The sequence below is a fragment of the Lissotriton helveticus genome, chromosome 11 (assembly GCF_964261635.1).
Source record: "Lissotriton helveticus chromosome 11, aLisHel1.1, whole genome shotgun sequence".
Classification (NCBI taxonomy): Eukaryota; Metazoa; Chordata; class Amphibia; order Caudata; family Salamandridae; genus Lissotriton; species Lissotriton helveticus.
The window spans coordinates 882,213,065-882,234,318 of record NC_136072.1 but is presented as its reverse complement, the minus strand read 5'-3'; the positions used below and the strand labels follow the sequence as shown (position 1 = coordinate 882,234,318).

Here is a 21,254-nt window from a genome sequence, read left to right as displayed (position 1 = left end):
GCAACCAAGCCCTATCAGCCTTCATACTCTGTCATCCTCTCTGGTGGAAGGTTCAACCATTGGGTCCTAAGCTAGCCTCAAGTTTCATCTGAGGAAGGGCGTATTGGACACCAATTTTCCAAACAAAAAATCCCAGATGACGAAGTTCCACTATTGAGTGGGCTGATGGGTACTTTCTATGGGTTCATAATCTTTTTCTGGACTGAGTTCTTACTTTGAACTACATCTCAATATTCACTTCTTTTCTGTGTGTCTCCTGTACTATTAGAATCTTCTGGTTCCAGTTACCGGTGTAGAACACTTTACAGGCTCTGCATTGAGTTTGGATCAAGAAAGTACACTTCAGAAGTAGCCATGCACTCTACAAATTTGCTTCTTCTTCTTCTTCTTCTTCTTCTTATTATTATTATTATATCATTAAGGTACACATACGTTGAGTTAAGAACAGCAATTCTATACTTACTCTTATATACTTACCTTTACGGTATTGTGGCAGTCAACATTCATTCATCATATTTCTGTAAGGTGACACTACAAATGCAATTTACTTGTAGAACACCGATTCAAAGTGCAAACATTCTGAAGGTGCTAGAACCTAAAGGAGGAAAACCAATGAGGTTACAGAAGTTGAGGGAAGTGGTCTTCAAATTTTGTTGGGAGGGAGATGAGATCTGATTAGGAATTAAGTCGTTTGTTGTGCAGAGATTTATGAGTCAAGGCCAGCACTTGCCTTTGCAGTTTTCTCTTGGTAGCCAGTGGAGTTCTTTATGAATCAGTTTGTAAGGGCTTTGGGTTTGGCATTTGCAGTTAGTCTTTAGCTGGAGGTTTAGGGAGTTTGGAGTTTCTTCAAATTGAACGAGTTGATGACTTCAAGAAGAGTATTAGCAGTGGTCTAGTTTAGACATTATTATATTCTGAGTAGTCATCCTGATGTTACTTTTTTGTATACTTCAGTGTACCACCCTAAGTGGAACGGATATCTCCAGGTATTGGTCCTGTGTGCACTGTGTCACTGGACCCAAGCTATACCTGGCTGATGATGACCCTTAGCTAGGGCAACACTGGCTCTGGGTTGCTCGTGTTCCAGCTCGGGGAGGACCTGGCTTGGCAGTTCGGGCTGGCCTTTTTCTACTGGAGCAGTGTCCAAGCTGAGGTGGCATGGTGTGCAAAACAACGATGCACTGGTATGCAGCATTAAATTATTACCAATGGCTAAGATTAGTTCAAGTATTCCATCCATCACTTTACTGTATACATTTTGTATACTTTAGTCATGCTGATGTCTGCATAGGAAATGCTTCTTGTTCTGATTAATGGACCAGTTTCCTGATGAGGTTATTTTGTTTTGTTTTATGTGAACTTCTAATGATAGAAGGAACTCTCACGTATCCACGGCTGGCTTTCAGTCTCACAGAGAAGGGCTCGTGACACTTATTGCATTAGCACATTCACTTCGTAAAAAGTCGTTTATTTGCATTGGTCAGAATTCCATGTACGTGTCCGCTCTCACACAGGCAACTGCAAATTGAGTAAATCCTTGGAAGTATAGCGGGTGCCCAAAAAACTGTCCCTTGCCAAAATGTGCGATACTTTCAGGATGCACAAGGACTGTGGACATTCCTGGCAGCCTCTCGGGGTCAGGGATTCAAGGACCACACGAACGAAAGCATGCACCCTTGGAGTGCATCCATAACTGCCCCTGTGGTCCCTGACAAAGGCAGAGGTGGAAAGGGGTCCCTGGCCAACTGAGACTACTCTTTTGTATCACCGATTACAATGTGAATTGGTAACGGAATCAGATTTTTCATAAATGTGACAGATTTGGGATGTGCTACTTAATCGATCACTGGCTCAGTGCTGTCAAGAGGCGAAAACATCGGTGTTGAAAAAGCTGCCCCAAAAAGTGCTCTTTTTCAGTGTTTTCTGGAGTTTCCTGACTCATTCAAACCCTCCATCATCCGGCTGTCTGTGACTGGCACAAGGTTTGGTTATTGGACTGACAGACAGTGGCTGACTGTACCCTAAAGGAAGTACACAGAGCACGCCTGACTAGAAATCATGTGAGGAGATGTGGAAATACTTAGGCATGGAGTGAGGGGGGGGGGTGAATGTCTCAATAACAAGGAGCTCAAATGGCAACTAAAGAGCAGGAAACCCACTCTGTTATGGGAAGCAAACTGCAGATTTTATGATCACTCCTCAAACCCACTGAAGCCATCACAACAGTTCTCACAAGCCTTATGGTGAGTCACATGAATACTTACATCATTAACCACAAAGATTGTCAACTCTTTCTGCTGGCACAGCAGGGTTTGGGGAGCTATTTCGGGATACATCCAACCATCATGTGATGTCGAATTAATTCAAAAGACTGATTCCAGAGAAAAAAAACCTGCTTCTGTGCTCCTCCTGTCAACATTAACTTTGCAAAACTCAATTCATGAAATCAAAGTGATCTGGTGTATAAATCAATAGTTACTATTTCTTAAAAATAAGACGCTAGTAAGTTGAATAACATATACTAATAGCACTAGTGGACATTCTAGAGGCCATTATCATGAGATAATTGCCTTCCAGCAGCTGTCTCATTGAGCATTAAATCTCAGCCGTAAGACTTTCTAAGCAATGTCTTTTCAGATGCATTAAGATGTACAACACATAACAGGATTAAGCAACTGAAGCAACCGGAAAAGCTGCTAGAGTCACTTTTTGTCTCGTGGAGTGTTATTCTATCACAAACTTTAGATTTGTGGAAAATAGAACTGTTTTGTCAATTACTTCTGATGGTACTGAATGACTAACCAGCACAAGCTGCTTATTCCACTGAAAAATGTTTTTAAAAAGTTCATCACAATTACATTGCATCGCTTCAGCACACTGCTAACACTGAAATCCAGGAAGTATCATTTATATTAGAAAAAATATTGCATGCAGACACATAGACTCAAAAAGCTTAGAAATCATTTTTAAAACAGCACTAAAAACCTTATTTTCAAAGCTATTTTCTTGTCGCAAAGGCTCCGAATTGCTAAATCAGAGCCTTTGCACGGCAAAATAGCTTTTGGGCAAGTTCAAAACCCAAATTGGGATACAGTAACTCTTTCCCAAATCACAAAATAGGTTTGCAACTACATAACGGAATGCAAATTTAAAAGGGCGTGTTTAGGGCGACTCTTTCAATTTGCGATTCCTTATGGTATGTACCAATAATTTACGACAGTAATTGCTAGGTTACCAACACCTCAAAGGAGAATGTAACCCACTTGCAAATGGGAAGGTATCTCTAAGGGATGCCATCGCCTTTGTCAATGATGTTGTAAAAAACATTTTTTAGGAGTAGATAGTGGTCACTCGCACCACTGCTTACTTGTAAAATAAGTTTTAGAAACCATTTTCCTTTTCTGTTTTTAAACACATAATGTTTTCTTAAAGGAAAACAGGATGAGTTTTTTTCTTTTTAAAAGATTGCTTTATTTAAAAGCAATCACAAACCTCTACTTACTGCTCTACTAACCCAAGCAGGCCACCATCCCTGTGATGGCAGCGATTTATAGTGGTTCGTAATTTGTGACCTACCTCATGCCTATTAAAGAGGTAGGTCAAATTGCGACCCCCTCCGAATCAACATTTTGTGAACCAACATGTTTGAACATATGTTAGTTCACAAAAAAAACAATGCATTCCACAAAAGTTGGTGCCCAAATTGCGACTACTTTAACCAAACGCAATATACGAGCAAAAGGCCATATGAGACAATGGCTAAATCATCAAGAAGATACCACGGAATTTGGATCGGCTACTAAAGCGGTAGATTAACTCAGCAGTAGATTAATATATCTGCTGCAGAGATCTATATATTGCCTGAGGGTTGTACTACTGAATATCGACCCCCAGAATATTATGGTATAAGAATATTGAGCAGGGCCGGACAGGCTACCGGGCATTTTGGCATTCTGCAGAGCTAGGGGCTGATGTCACTGCGGTGGGGGCTAATTTCGTTGATGGAGTCCTGCGAATTTCGCTTTGCACACGCAGGTCCCCATCAACGAAATCAGCCCCCAGCTCTGCAGAATGCCAAAATGCCCGGTAGCCAGTCCAGCCCTGATATTGAGGACAAAATATTGAGGTACAAATTATTGAAAAGCACGTGCATAGAGGGGAAGTATAGAGTTACTATTCCAAACTCCAAATCTATGTACAATGAAGATATGCATATATCACAAAGGTATAATTATGTGGAGTGTGGCTTAGAAAATTTAGACTCGCTTACCTGTCGAATTGTTATTTTGATATTTTGATCTCTCTATTGTACGCCATCAATACTGTGGTGTCGATATTCATGGGGCACACCTTGAGGTATTTGTATTTGGATCCAGACACAATCCAATAAGCCTTCTATCCTTCTAATGTCAATAAACTCGCATCAAGGCTGTGGTTTCCCTATATCAGGTAACTGTGTCTCTTTTTCTCTTGATCACTCTCTTAGCAATAATAGGTCTTGAAAGTCATGGGCCACACAAAATAAGAATGGAGCTCAAGGTTGAGCTGAAGCTGAATTAGAAAGTGTTCATCAAACGAACAACTGCTGATGCTAATCTTGGAGTTGGGAATAGGACATACGTACATACTGCTGCTGCACATAATGTCAGTCACTGTTCTTTGTGATTGATGAACCAAGTGAAGACACCAGTCCTATAACTCTTGTTTGCTTTAAGCAAGCTTGCACTGTATGCAAGTGGAGCACGGTGAACACCTTTTCAATACTCAAAATTCAAAGCTATGTGTACTGTCAAGGATGAAGGAGAGAACAGGGTGCCAATGGTGAGGATACAAGTTTTAAGGACGAGAGGAGACTGCAGTGGGGAGCACAAGGCACGTGGGTGTGTCATGATGCAATAGGCAGAGTTGCAGGGTGCAATACGAGGGAAACCACACTACAATTGAGGAGCTCAGGGCGTAAAGTGGAGAACAAGGTGCAAGGGTGATGAGCTGGGTCTAAATCAGCAGTGTAAGGATCACCGCTGAGGGGACACCCAGCCTTTTACAGACTTGTGATCATGTCACATCCTGTAGCCTCGCAATCATACCTTTCCACTACTCTGAATTGCAAGCACTATAGCACATATCACAAGCTTCCCCTTTGTCGCCGCTTGAGAGGATCTCTTGTGCTGGCCCACTCACATCACCATGGCCTCGACATGAATGGTTTCTCATACTACTCTTGTAGCACCAAACTCTGCTCTGCTCCACAATCTCCGGCCACTGTGAGTGCAGGTTTGTAGAAATGAGAAGCTCTGCCCACCACCAATTTGTGGAGCAAGCACTCCCGCTGTGTACACTACTCAGCACTCTATCCTATGTGTGTCTTTGAGTCCTGCACTGTCGATACGATACCTGTGCAGTGCATTTGTGTTTATATGTGGGAAGTTCCCACTTCTGCTGCCTACATTATAACTGTTCTGTGAAATCAGGGGAAAGTAGCAGTAATAATACCCAGGAGGTACTGCTCCTACTCATGTATTTGGGTAGCCTGTCCTACTACACAGGAAGCCACCATCATCTACTTAAAGCAAAGACAGCCCAACTCTCATTATGATGTATGGAAAAAAACTACTGTCCTATGATGCACCCCCAACTTTGCAAATGGACACAGCATTGCAATAGCCCAGCATTTGTTATCATGTACGTCATTTATATCACAAGCAGTCTACACTTACCCCACTACGAGTTCGTACTGTAAGGAGTGGAGGACGATCCTTCTCTTATCTTGCCCCCTATCTCTGGAACAAGCTTCCAGCCCATCTCCTTTCCATTGCTGATCATACGAGCTTTCGGAAGGAATTAAAAACGTGGCTATTCAATCAGAAATAAAGCTATCTAGCTTTGACCACCAGTCTATAGGAGTCCCGGAAGTGCCATGAGACCTTCTTCGGTGATTTGAGTGCTCTATAAGTTCTTTTGACTTTGACATTGACACTTCAATAGTTTGTAGCCTGCATAGACAAAACAACTCACAACACCCAGAAAAAGCATAGGCTGAGCATACAATGAGCCTTATTTGTCCCCTACATAAATGAACAAGCATTTACAATGCAATGGTCTCGGCATTATTAAAGGTGGAGCTATTGGCATTGCTCATGGCATTTTTTTTCATTTAAAAAAAAACATAAATAAATGGTATTGTCATTTACAATGGCAATAGGTGAGCATTATAGAGAAGTAGAGAGTATTCCTCGGACACAGAGCCACACACACACACACAGACAGAGCCACGCACACACACACAGAGCCGCGCACACACACCCAGACAGAACCGCGCACACACACACAGAGCCGCACACACACACACAGAAAGAGCCACCCACCCACACACAGACAGAGCCGCGCACACACACACAGAGCCGCGCACACACACACAGAAAGAGCCGCGCACACACACCCAGACAGAACCGCGCACACACACCCAGACAGAGCCGCACACACACAGACAGAGCCGTGCACACACACAAACACACACACACACAGAGTTCCGCAAAATCGGCAGCGCAGCCAACGGGTTAAACTAAAAGCATGATATGAGGCGCTTTTACCCAAAAACGTATTTGTTTGTCAAGTTGACAAACAAATGCCTTTTTTTGTAAAAGCGCCCCGCGAAAGCACACATGGCGCGCTGAATGTTGCAGGAAAGCATGTAGTGCCTGCAGTAGGAGAAACCATTAAAGAAAATACGTGTAACAACTGAAGTAAAAGGGTCAGATCTCAAAATAAAATAAATGAATTAATAAATAAACCCTCCCCTGTCCTACCACCCTCTGCTGGACCGGAACCAGTGGTAAGACCAGAGCCCAGAGTCCCTGCAGCCAGCCCCTCCAGTCCAACCCGGACATTGGTGACTACTTCCGGGGTGCTGCTAACTATAAAGGAATACATTAAAAACACGCGTTATTCAACCAGCGTTTCTTACATAACGTCTATGTGGTCACAGCCAGTTAGAAAGAAATATACAGTCGTGGCAGGAGGGGGGAGGCGAACGTGAGCAACACAGACCCATGGATGGAGGAAGGGAGAGAAGAGAGAAATGTGCAAAGGGGACAGAGAAACGGACCCGTGGGGGACAGGAGAGAGGGAAGTGTGTGTGTGTGTGTGTGTGTGTGGGGGGGGAGAAACGGGGTGTTAGAGATGCGCATAGCAGAAACCCAGGGAGGGGGGTGGGGGCAATGTGAGACAGGCGGGAGAGAGGGGGGAGTGATGAGAGTTGAGCCGGAGAGAAGACAGTGTGAAAGGATGTGAGAAACAAGACAGACATACATGGAGAAAGTAAGGACGAGACAAAAGAAGAAACAGAAAGAGATGAGAGAGACAGTGTTGGAGAGAGACAGAGAGGCCCTGAGAGTACGAGAAAGACGCGACAGACAGAAAGACGGGAAAAGGGTGTGCGAGAGACTAGAACAATATGGAGTTCTATAGAAAGAAAGATGAGGTGATGAGTCAGGAAAGGGATAAGGCAAGAGAGAAAAGACGGAGGGACAGAGCAGGGGATGCAAGAGAAAGTGAGGCGGGTAAAGCAAACCAGAGACACAAAGTGTGAGGGAGAGAAACGGAGAGGGGGCGGGGCAGCAACTGCCACAATAATTCTACCTCTTCCGGTATGTCGGAGTCCAATGTTCACTCCGGCCATAGGCGCTAGATTATTATTGTACAATCTCTGTCTAGCGCCTCGATGCCCCTCGGGCCTGGTTAGTGCTGGAGACTCCCTTGCATAAGTACGGGCCATTCTGTGCTCACCTCGTTATTTTTGTACAGTTCTATACAGCGCCTTAATGCCCCTCAAGTCTGGTTAGCGCTCGACACCCCCGTACATAACGCCTTTGGCCCTGTGCTTACTTCTGGGGGTGCAGTGAGCACTACGGTATTCTTATATAACCTTTATACAGCGCCTCGGTGCCCCTCGGGTCTGGTTGGCGCATGAGACACCCTTACATGAGACCCCCGGGTCCTGTGCTTACCTCCCGGGGTGCAGTGAGCATTCTTGTATAATGTCTATACAGCGCCTGTGAGCACATACGCTAGGCAGACTGTGGCGCACACCCACATCCGGCCGTTCGCTACCGCACGAGCCATGGCAGTGCTCTAAACTCTGTTTACTTCCTGTGGCTTGCTCTGAAGGTAGCCTGAGGGATAATCAGAGGCCATTTGTTTATTTTAAACCGCGCTGCTCAGCACAGCGCTGGTGGCCATGGGGAGTGCAGGCTGTGCGCGCTGCTGGACGGGGTGTGGTGGGGCTGCTGCTTGTGCCCTCCTGCTCCCGCTCCGTACCTGTGATCCTGTGCGTGTCTCCTGTCTGGGCCGGGCTGCCTCTGCCTAACGCGAGCTCTGTTGCAGTAATGGATTTGATGAGGGGCAAGGACTCGGTGACTTCTTGGGGCGGCGGGAGGCGCGAAATGGCATAAGAAAAGCGCCGCCATTTTCGGATTCAGGGGCGTGTTTTTTGCGTTCTGAGTGACGGATGATGTCACAGGGCGAAAGAACGCAAAAAACACGCCCCCGAATCCAAAAGAGACGGGGCTTGAACTGAGTGATGTCCCTCTCCTCTAATGGCTGGCCTCCGTTTAGGAAGCCAGCCAATGGAGAAGAGGGGCGGGTTCAAGCCCCCTAACTAAAAAACATTAATTCTTTGGCTCCGCCCACTGCTCCCCAGTGCGACGGTCCTCGACCTAAAAACGTATCGCTAAAACATATATAAAAGGCATCTTGGCCCTAGAAATACATAGTGATGAATTGCCAAGAAAATCATCTATTAAAATGGAAGGCTAAGTAGTTACCAATGAGCCAAAGGGTGATCGGTAAAGAGTTCATTAATTACAGAATGAGGTGAGAAAATATTTTGACCTGGCACCCCTCAAGTACAACACTGCTGGCAAAGGTAATGCTCCAGAATGCAATCTAAAAAATAGGGGTATAGTGATAAAGTCTTGAAGCAATGCAGCCAGACCCATGACCGAAGAAAGTCCCTAGAGCAAGGCAACACACCTAAAACATGATCCCCTGAGCAATAGACAGTCAATGAAGTCCTCTGGAACTTCAGGCACGCACTCCAGACTCCACAGTCTGAGTGTCAGATTCTGCGCAGCAAGCAGATTCTGGATCACCTCAGAAGGAGGTGGGTGGGGGGAGCCTCGCATCCAGGATTTGCAACTGTTAACATACAAAACCTTATTGATAGAAGCAGACAGGTACCACTGAGTTGACCTGCTTACCCCATATGTTAATCCAAAATCCTATGTTGTTCACCCTTCCCAATGGAGAGGATGGAAAGCCCATCCCTTCCGGTCAAAATACAGCACCCCTCAAACTGTCCTGGCCAAGAATCTGAACCTCTGTCTTTCTGGCATTGAGCTTCAGCAGACTATTACTCAAACTGGCCTGGAGCTTTGTATAAGTTGACGGAGGTCTGTGGAAGGGTAGGATCAACTGGGAATCATCAGCTTCTGATGCAGACTTGACAGTGAAAGAGCTCATAACGCCAGCCAGGACTTGTGTATAAACATTAATTAAAATTAAGGACAGGGAGAACTCTGATGAACTCATCACTCGCTGGCAAAGACATGGGATGGAAGGAGGAAAATCCAGAGACCGGCTTTATCTGGATGTACATGAGAAAAACTGGCCCAAAGGAACACCCCGAAGGCAAACCACCCTAGAAAATGGCTAAAGTTCGAATGACCCTCCCTTATCAAGACAGCAGAGAGAAGGAGAAGAATAAGAGTGGAAGGGTGCCCCTCCTCCGGGTCCATCAAAGATCCATTAACATAGGAACCAACATGGCTGCTGTACCCATTCCCAGAGAATAGCTGACCTGCACAAAGAATATCATGTCATGAGTTTCAGGATGCTTGAGAGTCGACTAGCTAACTACTCCTCTCCAACCTTAGTGACTGGAGGGAGAAGAAAAATTAGCTTGTAGTTAGGTGGTGGGTAAAATTGCATTTTTTTCATAAAATATTCTTGATGGTGCCTCGTGTGAAAAGTGAAAGAGAGGATATGGCTTGTATTCAAACATCACACAAGATAACAGTGGTAGACTATTTCAAGGAGAACATGTCTTTGACTGCAGTTTCACTGATCCCTCCATATTATACATTAAAACCAGTCTCTTCCGAGTAAAGTTTACCAAAATGTCACGCCTGAAAAATCTTATGAAATGTATTCGCCATGAAATTCATGAATTTTGCAATATTACACCTGTGTAAAAATAATTCACCTAGGCTTACATTTAATTAGACTCTATGTTTTCATCAATGTAGCACCTTGCTTCCAGCAAAGCGGAACTACCCATAAAAAGAAGGAAGCCCTTTGCATAGAGGTCAAAGTGGAGCTATTCACTGGAGTAAGAGCCTGTAAAACAGACACCAGGTAAATATCGCCTGAGGCACCTGTTTTGATGGGCAGGAGTGAATCACCCTAGAAATAAAGCTTCATTAGCAGAGATAAGTGGACGATTGTTCTGGTCCACATCCGAATTAGAAATTCTGAATGTGGAGGAAATGCAATCTAGTCTTTATTATGTGAAAGTAAAATAACTTATATTATTGTATGACGGGCCATCTTGGAACATTCTCTGTACTCAGAACACGAGTCACAACTTAGGAATAGCATTCCGACAGTAGAAGAATGGAGAAATGATTTGGATTGGTGCTGGCAGACACAACGCATGGTATACAAGAGCAGGGGGTGCCCCAGGAAATGGAAGACGCTATGGGGGGCCTGGCAGACTTATAGAGGCTTATAGGGAGTTTACTGTAAATTGTAATGGTCATAATCACCCATCATCGCAGTAGTGAATAACATTGCATAGAGAATACCTTACAAGTGTAAAACAAATGAAAATTGGCAACACAATATAACTGTTCCTTATATGTACTGCTCATTAATTATGTACCAATAAAAAGAGTGTTTAAAAAAAACGTAGGAATAGCTAGTGGTTGCAGTCTGATCACCAGCCCTAGGACGCATTCACTTTCAAATGAATCATGGATAAGACCTTGTTGACCAGGTCTACATGATCATGGAATCAGGGTAAGCTCTGATGCAATCATAATTAATATAATTTTATCTCAAAAGAAGTGTGCTAGTCTGACACATAGCTCTTCCGAAGGAGGGGCCAATATGTGAGCATTGCTGGGTTTCTGACCACAAACACCAGTTCCTCTCGCTGAATTGGCAGTCTGAGTATTCTTACTTTCATAAAAGTCCAGTTTTTCTTGGAGCAGGAAAGCTTTATTATGTCTATTATGTCTAAACGACAGGCCGTAATCCACAGAAGCCACTCCAGCATAGCCTAGGCACCATTTTCATTCTGCCTGTCACTTGAGATTTGCAGCTTTCACTGCCTGTCGTTATATATATATATATATATATATATATATATATACTGAAGTTCCAACATGAAGCAAATAAATGCACTTACTATATTTTTCTCTGACAATAAAGGCATCATCATGAGATAACACCTATAACACCTAAGAAGGGTCAAAGAAAGCTACCCCATGATAAAGCCTTATTCAGCCCTGAATTATTCTACTAAATCACATGACTCTGAGTTGTACAAAACATGTTTACTGTCAGTTTTAGTCAGTGACTACCTGGCACATAAAGATTGTACTTACTAAGGACAGGCTGGTGCAAAGTTGGCTGCGCAAGGGGCTAGCATCAACCCGTCACAGTAGCTTCATGTTCTTGGCCCAGGCCAGCATAAGTGAAAAGAGCGGAACGTTGTATCATGATCAGGACTGTGCTACTCCACACCCAGCAGCATGGTGTTATGCTATGTCTATTTGTAAAGTGCACTTTCACCTATGAGGGTATACTGGAGCTGAGCAGGTGAGTGTGCCTAGCCCTGCCTATGGTAGGTTGGTTAACTATAAAATGAAGGACTCACCTTCTTATGGAAGCCATGAAGAGAGGAGGAAGCTCTGATGTGGAGTGGGAGCCGTTCCATGCTTTAGGAGCAATGTAAGAGAATTCTCGACCTGCTACCTGGTTCTGTGCAAAAGTGGGATGTGTGTGAGTAGGAGTCCTGAAGAATGAAAGTGACTGGGTGGTTGGTGAAGGAGAGGCCTGAGTTGTGTAGTACCTTGAGTCAGCCGCAGTCGGTAGTGGTGAGTACCTGTCGGGCGGTGACGTGGGGAGGGGGAGGGGCAGGGTGGGGGTTGTAGTAAACTATGGATTATGGAGGTTTACAGGTAAGTAAACATATAAATAAATAAAACGAATTTCATTGTGCGCACTGCATCACATTTGGGGATGCAGTGCACGCAACGAAATTTGTTGTATTTATTTACATGTTTATTTACCTGTAAACCATAGTTTACTACCCCCCACCCTGCCCCTCCCCCTCCCCAAGTCACCGCCCGGCAGGTACTCACCACTACCGACCGCGGCTGACTTGATTGTCCGTGTGAGTTTGAATTGAGTGTATTTGTATATCAGGAGTCAGTGGAGCATCCTGAGTTGTGGTGTGATGTGAGTTCTATGTGGGAGGTTGAAGATGAGTCTGGTATCCTCTTTGGATGGATGTGAGGAGAGGCAGAAAAAGTTTGCAAACTGGCTAATTATTGGGGACAGTGGGCCTGCAGTCAACCAAAAAACTGGCTCCACATATGCACTTTAAATTGAAGTTGCAGTGTAGTTTGTAGGAGAAGCTGGATTTGTGGTAGTAGAAAAGTGGTGTCACTCACGCAGCTCTCGACACTTTACCAGACATACTGGGCCTATTGAGCTGTGCACATGGATTTACAGCACTTAATACTGCCTCATCTTTCCTCACTATGTGATCCAGATAGTGTTCAGTTTTATTTTATGCTTGCCTGCCTGTGTTAGCCGTATTACGTCAGTGCACGCAAGTGTACATATATCTTTACACTTCTTGACCCAACAAAACTCTGCCACAGTTCTACCTTCACCATCACCCTCCGACCATGGTTAACACATTCTGGGGACCTACGGAAGCCCAAGAGTGGGGTGGCTGTCCTGTTTGGTTTTGGTTGATACTTAACTCTACCAGGAAATGGCCTCTTATCTGCATATAGTATTGCCTTGACTGGGATTTGTCAGCCTTTCAACCAATCCGAATAGTCCCTGGTGTTAAGACTATTCTCCTTGGTTTTTGGTTGCCAAGAAGAATAGCTCTGAGATTGACTTCCTCCAGCTCTTGTGAATGTCGATAAGCTTGCCCTGGATTGCGGATTTCTTCACCATTAGCACCATGAGGAAAGGGTAAGCAAATCGGACCCCCAAAATTCAGATCTGTCACAAGATTTTGCTTTACCTTGGCCAGACTGAAAAGAACATTTCACCCAGAACCAATCTGAGAAACAAAGCGAAGACATGAGGTCTACTAAGATATAGAAAAGTAAGGAGATCAACAGGAAAAGTCCCATGTGTGCCTCATGGATTCTATCAAAGAGCAACATCTGACGTGAATTGGGTGCATGGTCCGCCATCCCAGCACTTTATCCAAACTGAATTTGAAGAATTGTCACTAGAAAATGTCTATTTTCAGCTCTCCCGTTTGATCTCCAATGGATTGCATTCCCTTCTTCCCCCCCAGTTACCTCTGAGGCTTGCAAGCTGTTATGGGGTCTCTCTGGAGTTCGTTTTCCCTTCTCCACACGGTGAATACACAGGTCATGTCCCTGTGTGTGCTTAAGTCGTTTCCAGCTCCCAGAACGCACACCCTTTCCCAAGACCCCCTTGGGGACTCTCTTTCTTTTCGCATTTATTTTTGGACGGATCATATAAATGACAAAGGAGTGAGACTTATGACTGACCCCAAACCTTGTGAGACTGAGCTCCACAGCATGAACAAATCACCTTTTGTCTAAACTCGTTCTCTCCTCAACTCTGACCCCCCTGCCTCCCACTCTAAGGCCCTTAGAGGGCTTCTCAAATTACCTTCATGTCACCATGCATGAAACGGAGATAGTTGTATTTTCAGTGTTTACTGTTAATGGGGTCTTGACTTGTCTTATTGATGTCTTTTTACATTTTATCGCAAATGCACCATTTTCTAAATGCAATAAAAACCATGAAGAACCAAACGCACGACTGTATTTCTATACCATTAATATACATTCGAGATAGCTTTATCATGAGATAATTGCCCGCCACCTATTGCCGGGTTTAAGCCAAAGGCGCATCATAAGTGACAAGGCCAATTACTTCAAGATAATGACCTCTGACACAGTCAGTTATTCTGCTGTACTGCATGACTCTGCACTGTGGAGAACTAGTGTTACTGCCTCTTGTCGCCCCTTTTCTGAGGACGCTGAGGGGGACTGTGCAGCATAAAAACGCCATTGTCTGTTTTATATAACTCTTCAACTGGACGACTGCAAGGTTAATTGCATGACACTGGTCTGACAAAGGACATTTTTTAGTTACAAGACTAGATTATGACACAGGAAACACATTTCATATAGTGGGCTGTGAATCGAGATAATACAACATTCCTTTTCGTGAAAACATTTCCAAATAATGTCAATAAAACAGTTTTTTTTTTTAAATCACCCACGTGTTTTGAATTGGTAGTGGTGCGTTTTTACGTGGATCAAGGGATGGAAGCTAGCTGTCTCTTGATCCAACAAGCCCGTGGTTGCTGACTTTCCTGGGGATGCCTGCCTCATGCTGGCAAACAAAACTGCTTATAGTGTTTGCCTCAAAGTAAAAAAGTGTTTTTTGTTGAATTAAAGTGTGCATGTAGGCAGTTTGTATCACCATTCTGGGAGGAAGCTCCGAATAAACGTTTACGGTTCATGTTGTTTTTCTTTTCAAAACACAATGTTGCGATTTATGTCACTTTGCATAACTTGCAATAATATATTGAAATTGTTGGGTTTGGAGGCTCTCTTAGAACAGACACATTCTGCTCTAAAAGTCATTAAAGTGGGCCTGAGATCCAACGGAATGCCAAAGTCAGGCTCCCTCGTCTGGCTCTTGAACGGTAATCCTGTGCACGCACGGAGAACACACGCACACGTGCACACACGTCACAATGAGTCAAGTGCCATCTTTGTGTAAATGCGCAGACGTCGCCCTCTAAATGTACGTACACTCGCTATATTTTATAGACATCCATCCACGCCCTCAGGCACCGAGCACAAGCTGAAAAGCATCCACAGCCCTCTGCACACGCCCCCTTCAAGCACTAAGGGTAGTGTAGATTATCCATCCGGTAAGTATATTGAACGTCGTGTTAATCAATATACAAACTGAGTCACAATACAATCAATATATTAGAATACCGACGTGAACACACTCAGTAGACATCTGAAAACACTTAGAAAACAGAGCCCCGCGCACACTTAAAACACTGACTTCCCCTCACGCTGGCCACGCCCAGTAGACCCCCTAGTACACTGTCCCTAGTACAATACCCCTATGTACATTCAATAAAGGCCAGTATACAGACACATATTTAATTTAGTATATGGGACCGTGTGTACGGTCTCCCATGTATCTTCAGTAGACAGATTCGCCTGTGTAGTCTACATCGATAAACTCCCAAACACACAATATACACAGAACCCTTATATTATTGAACACACTGATCCGCTTGCCCACTCGACACGCAGGCTCTGTGCACACTCTATATACGGACACCCGTGCATATACTGTGTGCGAGTCGCATTCATTAGAGGGGTCGCTTCCCTTTTGAGTAAACATATCATGCACATAAATAAGTATTGTGAAAATGACCGTTCAACCTCACTATTTGTACGCATACATAGCTGTACAAACGCAAAGATGACTTCCTTCCTACACATAAAAAAAGGCGCAGACTCTGCACAAGGGTCTCCGTCTCAAATTAAGGGCACATTTTCCAGTACACGCTGAGTACGCGGCACACTGGACATTCGGTATGCAGACCCCGACAAGTCAGCGCGCAACTCTTGGTACACGCTTTTTGTAGACCCCTGGTGCACTCAGAATACCGCCCACGTGCACACTCAGTATACCGACCCTGCCACATATTCAGGACACTGAGCCCCTGCATATGGTGTTTCAAGATCAGGGGCACTAGTGGTGCACACTCAGCATAGATAGCTCCCGTTTGACACCTATCGCATTCAATTCGGGAAGCACAGAATACGAACTATTCTCCCTATACGTGCAAGCCCATTTAAGTAAGTATAGAGGCATCCTGAATGCCCAGTACACAGAACGCCGTTTGCAAGTTCAATACATAAAAGTAACATGCCCCCTGCACGCGCAGGACGTGTATATTGACCTACCCTGCTGATTTGCACACGTTCCTCCCGCGCGGGCTCAGCTCCTGCGCCTTTGCACAACATACGGTGAGGACCAGGAGGGCCCAGATGAAACTCGTCCGTCGGGAGCCCTGGGGGGCCCGAAGGGTACAGCTCCGCCGGTTCCCGGGCGCCGGGTCGGCCTCCAAACCCATCTCCAGGCAGATCAGACCTGAGCCCGAAACTTCTTCCAGAGACCCCCGAGCTCACGGGCCCCCGCCAACATCCGGCGTATTCTTCTGCCTCCCGGTCAATCACTCCGAGAAAAAAAGCCACCGCAACAAAACCAGGCTAAGCCGAAGCACAAAAACGGGAGAAAATCCCACGGTTCACATCCAGCCCCGACCAGCGGAGAAAATAACGGTTCCTTGTGACAGGCAGCAAAAGAAACAGGAAAAAAACACGCACGCACAGTTCCCATCCAGCGGTGTCTGCTCTCCCTCCAGAAGGAATTCCGGCAAAGACTTGGGCTGACTGCGTGCTATGAGGGGAGAGGGAGGGGATGTCAGATCTCAGGGAGGGAACGAGCCAGACAGAGCTGAGGGGACCGAGCTAGGAGCTACAGCCTTCGGTGGAGGGAAAGAGAGAAGTGCCTTATTCACACACTTTGCACTGCCACAGAGCACGCGCTTCGAAAATTCCGGGAGGAGAGAAGAGTTTACTTCACAGAAAGGGGAGAAACGGTGCTGTGTGTGTGAAAAAAGAGAGCCTCGGATAGCAGGCGCAAGAAGAGAAAGCAGCTTGATGTACACGCAGGCAAAGGGAGCACAGGCAATAGAGAGACCAGCTTCAGTCACAGAGTGAAGGAAGGAGAGAGCATGCATCCACATATTAAACGAAAAAGAGAACACGCTTCTTCCATGATGAGGGAGAGACCATAGAAATGAAAAAGAAGAGATGTCTTCCAACATGGACATATAGCGCATTGAAAGAGCCTTGGCTATATGTGTAGCGCCTATACACATGCCCTACGTGATTCACGAAACAGTGGCGCTTTAGCACGCATACGAGAGAAAGACAGGATAAAGTGCAGCCGTGTACGAGAGATTGGAGAGTGCAGCCATCATTGCACATGACGTGAAGGAAATCATCCATAGGAAGGGACATAAGGCACACTTGAGGCGAACGGAAAACAGGCATTAATTCACATGGAGTGTATGAAAGTTCCCTCATTGGCACGGAGATAAAAAGAGTTTTTCATTTACATAGAGGGAAGGCTCGGCTCCCTAACTGTCGCGCAGGGAAGGAAGGCTGCGCCTACACACGTAGATGGATGGTACCCTAATTGTCGCGAGTGTAAAGAGAGCATGCTCCTTCAAACGAAGAGAAAGAAGGCATCATCATCACGGAAGCAGAAGGAACGAGGTCATGGTCATTCACACGGGGGAAAGAAGGACCCCTCATTGGCGCCGAGGAATATAGGGCATACTCTTTCACGAGGAGGGAAGACGACTGACTCATTCCCACAAGAGAGGAAGAGCCTGGCCTCATTCACGACGAGGGAAGGGGGGCATGCATTCTTTTAGGAGGAACCGGGGCCGTCTTTCCCACATCTGGTGGGGAAAACGCAGCCGAATTTAGCTAGAGAGGAGAAAGGAGCTGTGATCCACACAAGAGGAAGCTCGCTCGGGAGAGGAAGTCTCACAACCATTTGCCGAATGTTACTAGTATATTTCCTGTTCAGAGAAAAAGCTCTATTTTGTGAAACGTGGTTAGGAGTTTCAAAAACTTTAAATTGCAGTTGGTTTTGGATCGCCTGGCTTTCCAGAATGTTCTACAGGATGGAATGCTGTGCTAGCCATGCCTTATTAGCATCAGACGTCAGAGTCTAGGAAACAACAAGTTTCAGTTAGGGATGGAAAACCTCTCTTCTTTCTAGGACGACCAACATTTCTGCCCTTATGACTCCGGTGGCTCAGTTTTCAGAAACACACTTCTCTAGCTTTCAATCATCCTCACAGGAAAAGTACATTTTTGCACCATGTCCTATGAAGAGCCATACATGCTTTGAAGAACAGGCATGCTGAGGTTATTTAACTGATGGTCTTGGCAGTAGTGCCACTTTCGGATGCTCCAGTCTCCCATTAATCTACCTCCTCATTCTAGACTTCCTACTGACATACTGACGCAAAAGGCGGGAAGTCGGTGTGTGATGTAGGGCATGTCTAGCCGCTCCCAGCTGCCACCATGCCACCAGAAGAAGCGACAATTATTATACTTGGAGCAGAGCAGAACTGGGAAAAAGGGCATGGCTGCTCTCTTTCCATACACATATGGGACCAACCCTGCCACTACCAGAAGACAGCAGCGGTGGCAGCCTCCAACCTTCACATCTGGAACCTGAGGTGGACCATCAAGGTTAAAAAACAGCACCATGATGTCAGAGGGAGAACCGTGCACACTGAGCAGCCCGCAGGCTCACTAAGCAAAACTTATATTCACACTTACTGAAATCCAAAGCCACATGACTGTCACAGTGAGAACACCTCATCAAACCAATGCATCCCGGCGTGCTGAGTTGCATCTCTGGCATATCATGCACACTGAGCAGTCCTGTGGCATACTGAGAGCCATACTGGCACAATTAGTGTCCCCCATGAGACGTTGTGGCATACTGAGATCCATAGTGGCATCCACACTGACATAATTAGTGGCCCCTTAGAGACTTCGTGGCATTCTGAGATCCATACTGGCTAAATTAGTGACCCCCCAAGGCACACTGAGCAGTACCCCCGATATACTAAGCAGAATACATGACACACTGAAGTAGCGGCCTGGACTCACTAATCTGTATTCCAAGCACACTGCACTCTGTCAACGCCCACTCTGTCAACGCCCCCTCTCATGCACCATGTTTGGGTAGATGGACTCGCACATGTTGACTTACTGACAAGATTGGCAAGTGTTGAATGCATAAGGTTACAATACCCATCACTAGATATTACAAGAGTTTTGTGCTTAAAGTGCCCAGCACATAGCTCCAAGAGCAGAATGTCTCTGGTGAACTGCAGAGCTCGAGGGCATCTCACAGATGCAGTGACGTGCATGTGGAAAGGCGGGATTTTAACTCTAGAGCCTGCTTACCGTTCTCCAGAGTCCCGTCACAGGTCGACTGGACCTTTTTACCTGTCACAGAGTGATTAAGGCAACCTGTTCACAATTTTCAATTTAATTCCAAGACTCCCAATTTGCACCCCCCAAGAACCACTGACTAAGGACTAAATTTGAAGGTTTATTACATAACCAAAAAGAACTGAAGATACAAGCACCTCAGCAAGAGGTTCAAAAGATACACTGGTACTAATACAAACATAATTCTACGGAAAAGTCTCAAGCGACTGATGAATCATACGAGAATCAGTTCCAGAATCATCAGACTAAACAAAATTGCTATAACCTGGGTTCTAGTGCTCATTGGGATAATAGACATAAGTTCAAATTAGTCTGTCCCTACTCTATACTAAGTGACATCCCTACTCAACAACAGCCCATCCTAGCAAAAGGTGTCAGCCGTGGTGACTTCCAAAGAAGTTCACTCACGTTCTCTTGAATCAGGTGTAATTCTCGATCCTAGCTAAGCTCTTTGCCATCCAACCGCTCTCTCTAGCTCCTCAGCCCATCTGCTCTGCCTCCACCCTCGGGGTGCTGTCCCTAATACGAAACCCCAAAATGTGAATGACACGCCTTCAGGTACGCCCCTCTCGAAGGTGTTGATTTCAAGAAGTTTTCCACTATGGCGTTCTTCCATCCTTGTCCGTTAAAACGTCCTTGGGTCTCAGACTCTCCGTCGCTTCAAGTTGTATCTTCAAATTCCTGGTCTACTCCTCCATGTCTGAGTCTAGCATTTCTAACTCTCATACACAATGGGCCCTTCTACTCTACAGTCTACTTGATGGTGCACCTGCAAAGGAATACACACAATTCGGCTCACATTCCATAAATGTTGCAAAGTTTCTAAAGGCATCTTTTACAATATATTTCCACAGCTAAATGCTAGGCAAACTCTCGAACAGGCCTACATCAACTTCTATTAACTAGGCCTCGGCTTGATTTAAAGGCCCAACATTTTACATTAGCAATCCCTTGTTTCACTAGGCCTCCAACCTTAACAGCAATTCCATTTTCTACTTTAAGCTAATTATCAAATATAAAAGGCACAGTTAATTTCAATAAGCAGATCTAAATGCACAATAGTGCTCGTTTAAACGCACTTCTCATTAGTGAAAGATTTCATTTTAACGACATCTCTAGGTTATACAGCAAGTGTGGATGTAATTCATAACCGTGGCTCTTCAGATTTCTAATACCAGTTACTCTAGTTCTCCATCCCACATTGCATCTAAACATGATTAAAGTCCTCTATATATACGGGTGCTGACTACTTGTACATATGATGCACCCCTACAAATTTCACTGTAAATGGCGCTCTCTCAGCTCCCCCCTTTGATGACCCGTGTCATCACCACCCTTACACCATCCTCGGGGTAAGAACCGCCCTAAACAGTGCTCATGGCCATTTTCCCTCGCTTGAGCATTTCCAACGCTCTCAAGCTGCGGTATTGACTGTCCTGCAGCCTCTCCATTCGCATCTCTTGCGCTCTCATTGATCTCGCCAATCTAGTGGACTTGTACCACTTGTACAATCTCACCAAACCCCCCAATCCAATCACACATGCCACTGCTATGATGAGAGGTTTCAGTACAAACCCAAGGAAACTCTTCCCTAAATTGGCAAACCAGCTTCCAACTTTCCCAAATCCCTTGCCAACAGTCTCCCACGCATTCTCTTGTGTCAAATCCTCAATTTCATAATGGATTGCAGTAATATTGCTTATATATTTCTCCAGATCCTTAGAATTGTCTGGGATATAAGTGCAACATTCCTGGACCTTCAAACGTTTACAGACTCCTCCCTCTTTTGCTAGGATGTCGTCGAGAGCAAGACGA

At 45.2% G+C, this 21,254-nt stretch overlaps 1 protein-coding gene across 1 annotated transcript in view; it reads right to left on the bottom strand.

Annotated features, from left to right (window-relative positions):
- The window catches only part of SCARF2 (scavenger receptor class F member 2), a 629,499-nt gene extending 612,609 nt beyond the window's left edge, over nucleotides 1–16,890 (bottom strand). Inside the window, exon 1 of the mRNA XM_078667105.1 lies at nucleotides 16,293–16,890. Within this exon, the coding sequence (XP_078523231.1) occupies nucleotides 16,293–16,462 (170 nt within the window). The 5' untranslated portion in view covers nucleotides 16,463–16,890. The remainder of the gene's footprint in view (nucleotides 1–16,292) is intronic.
- Between the last annotated feature and the right edge of the window lie 4,364 nt (nucleotides 16,891–21,254).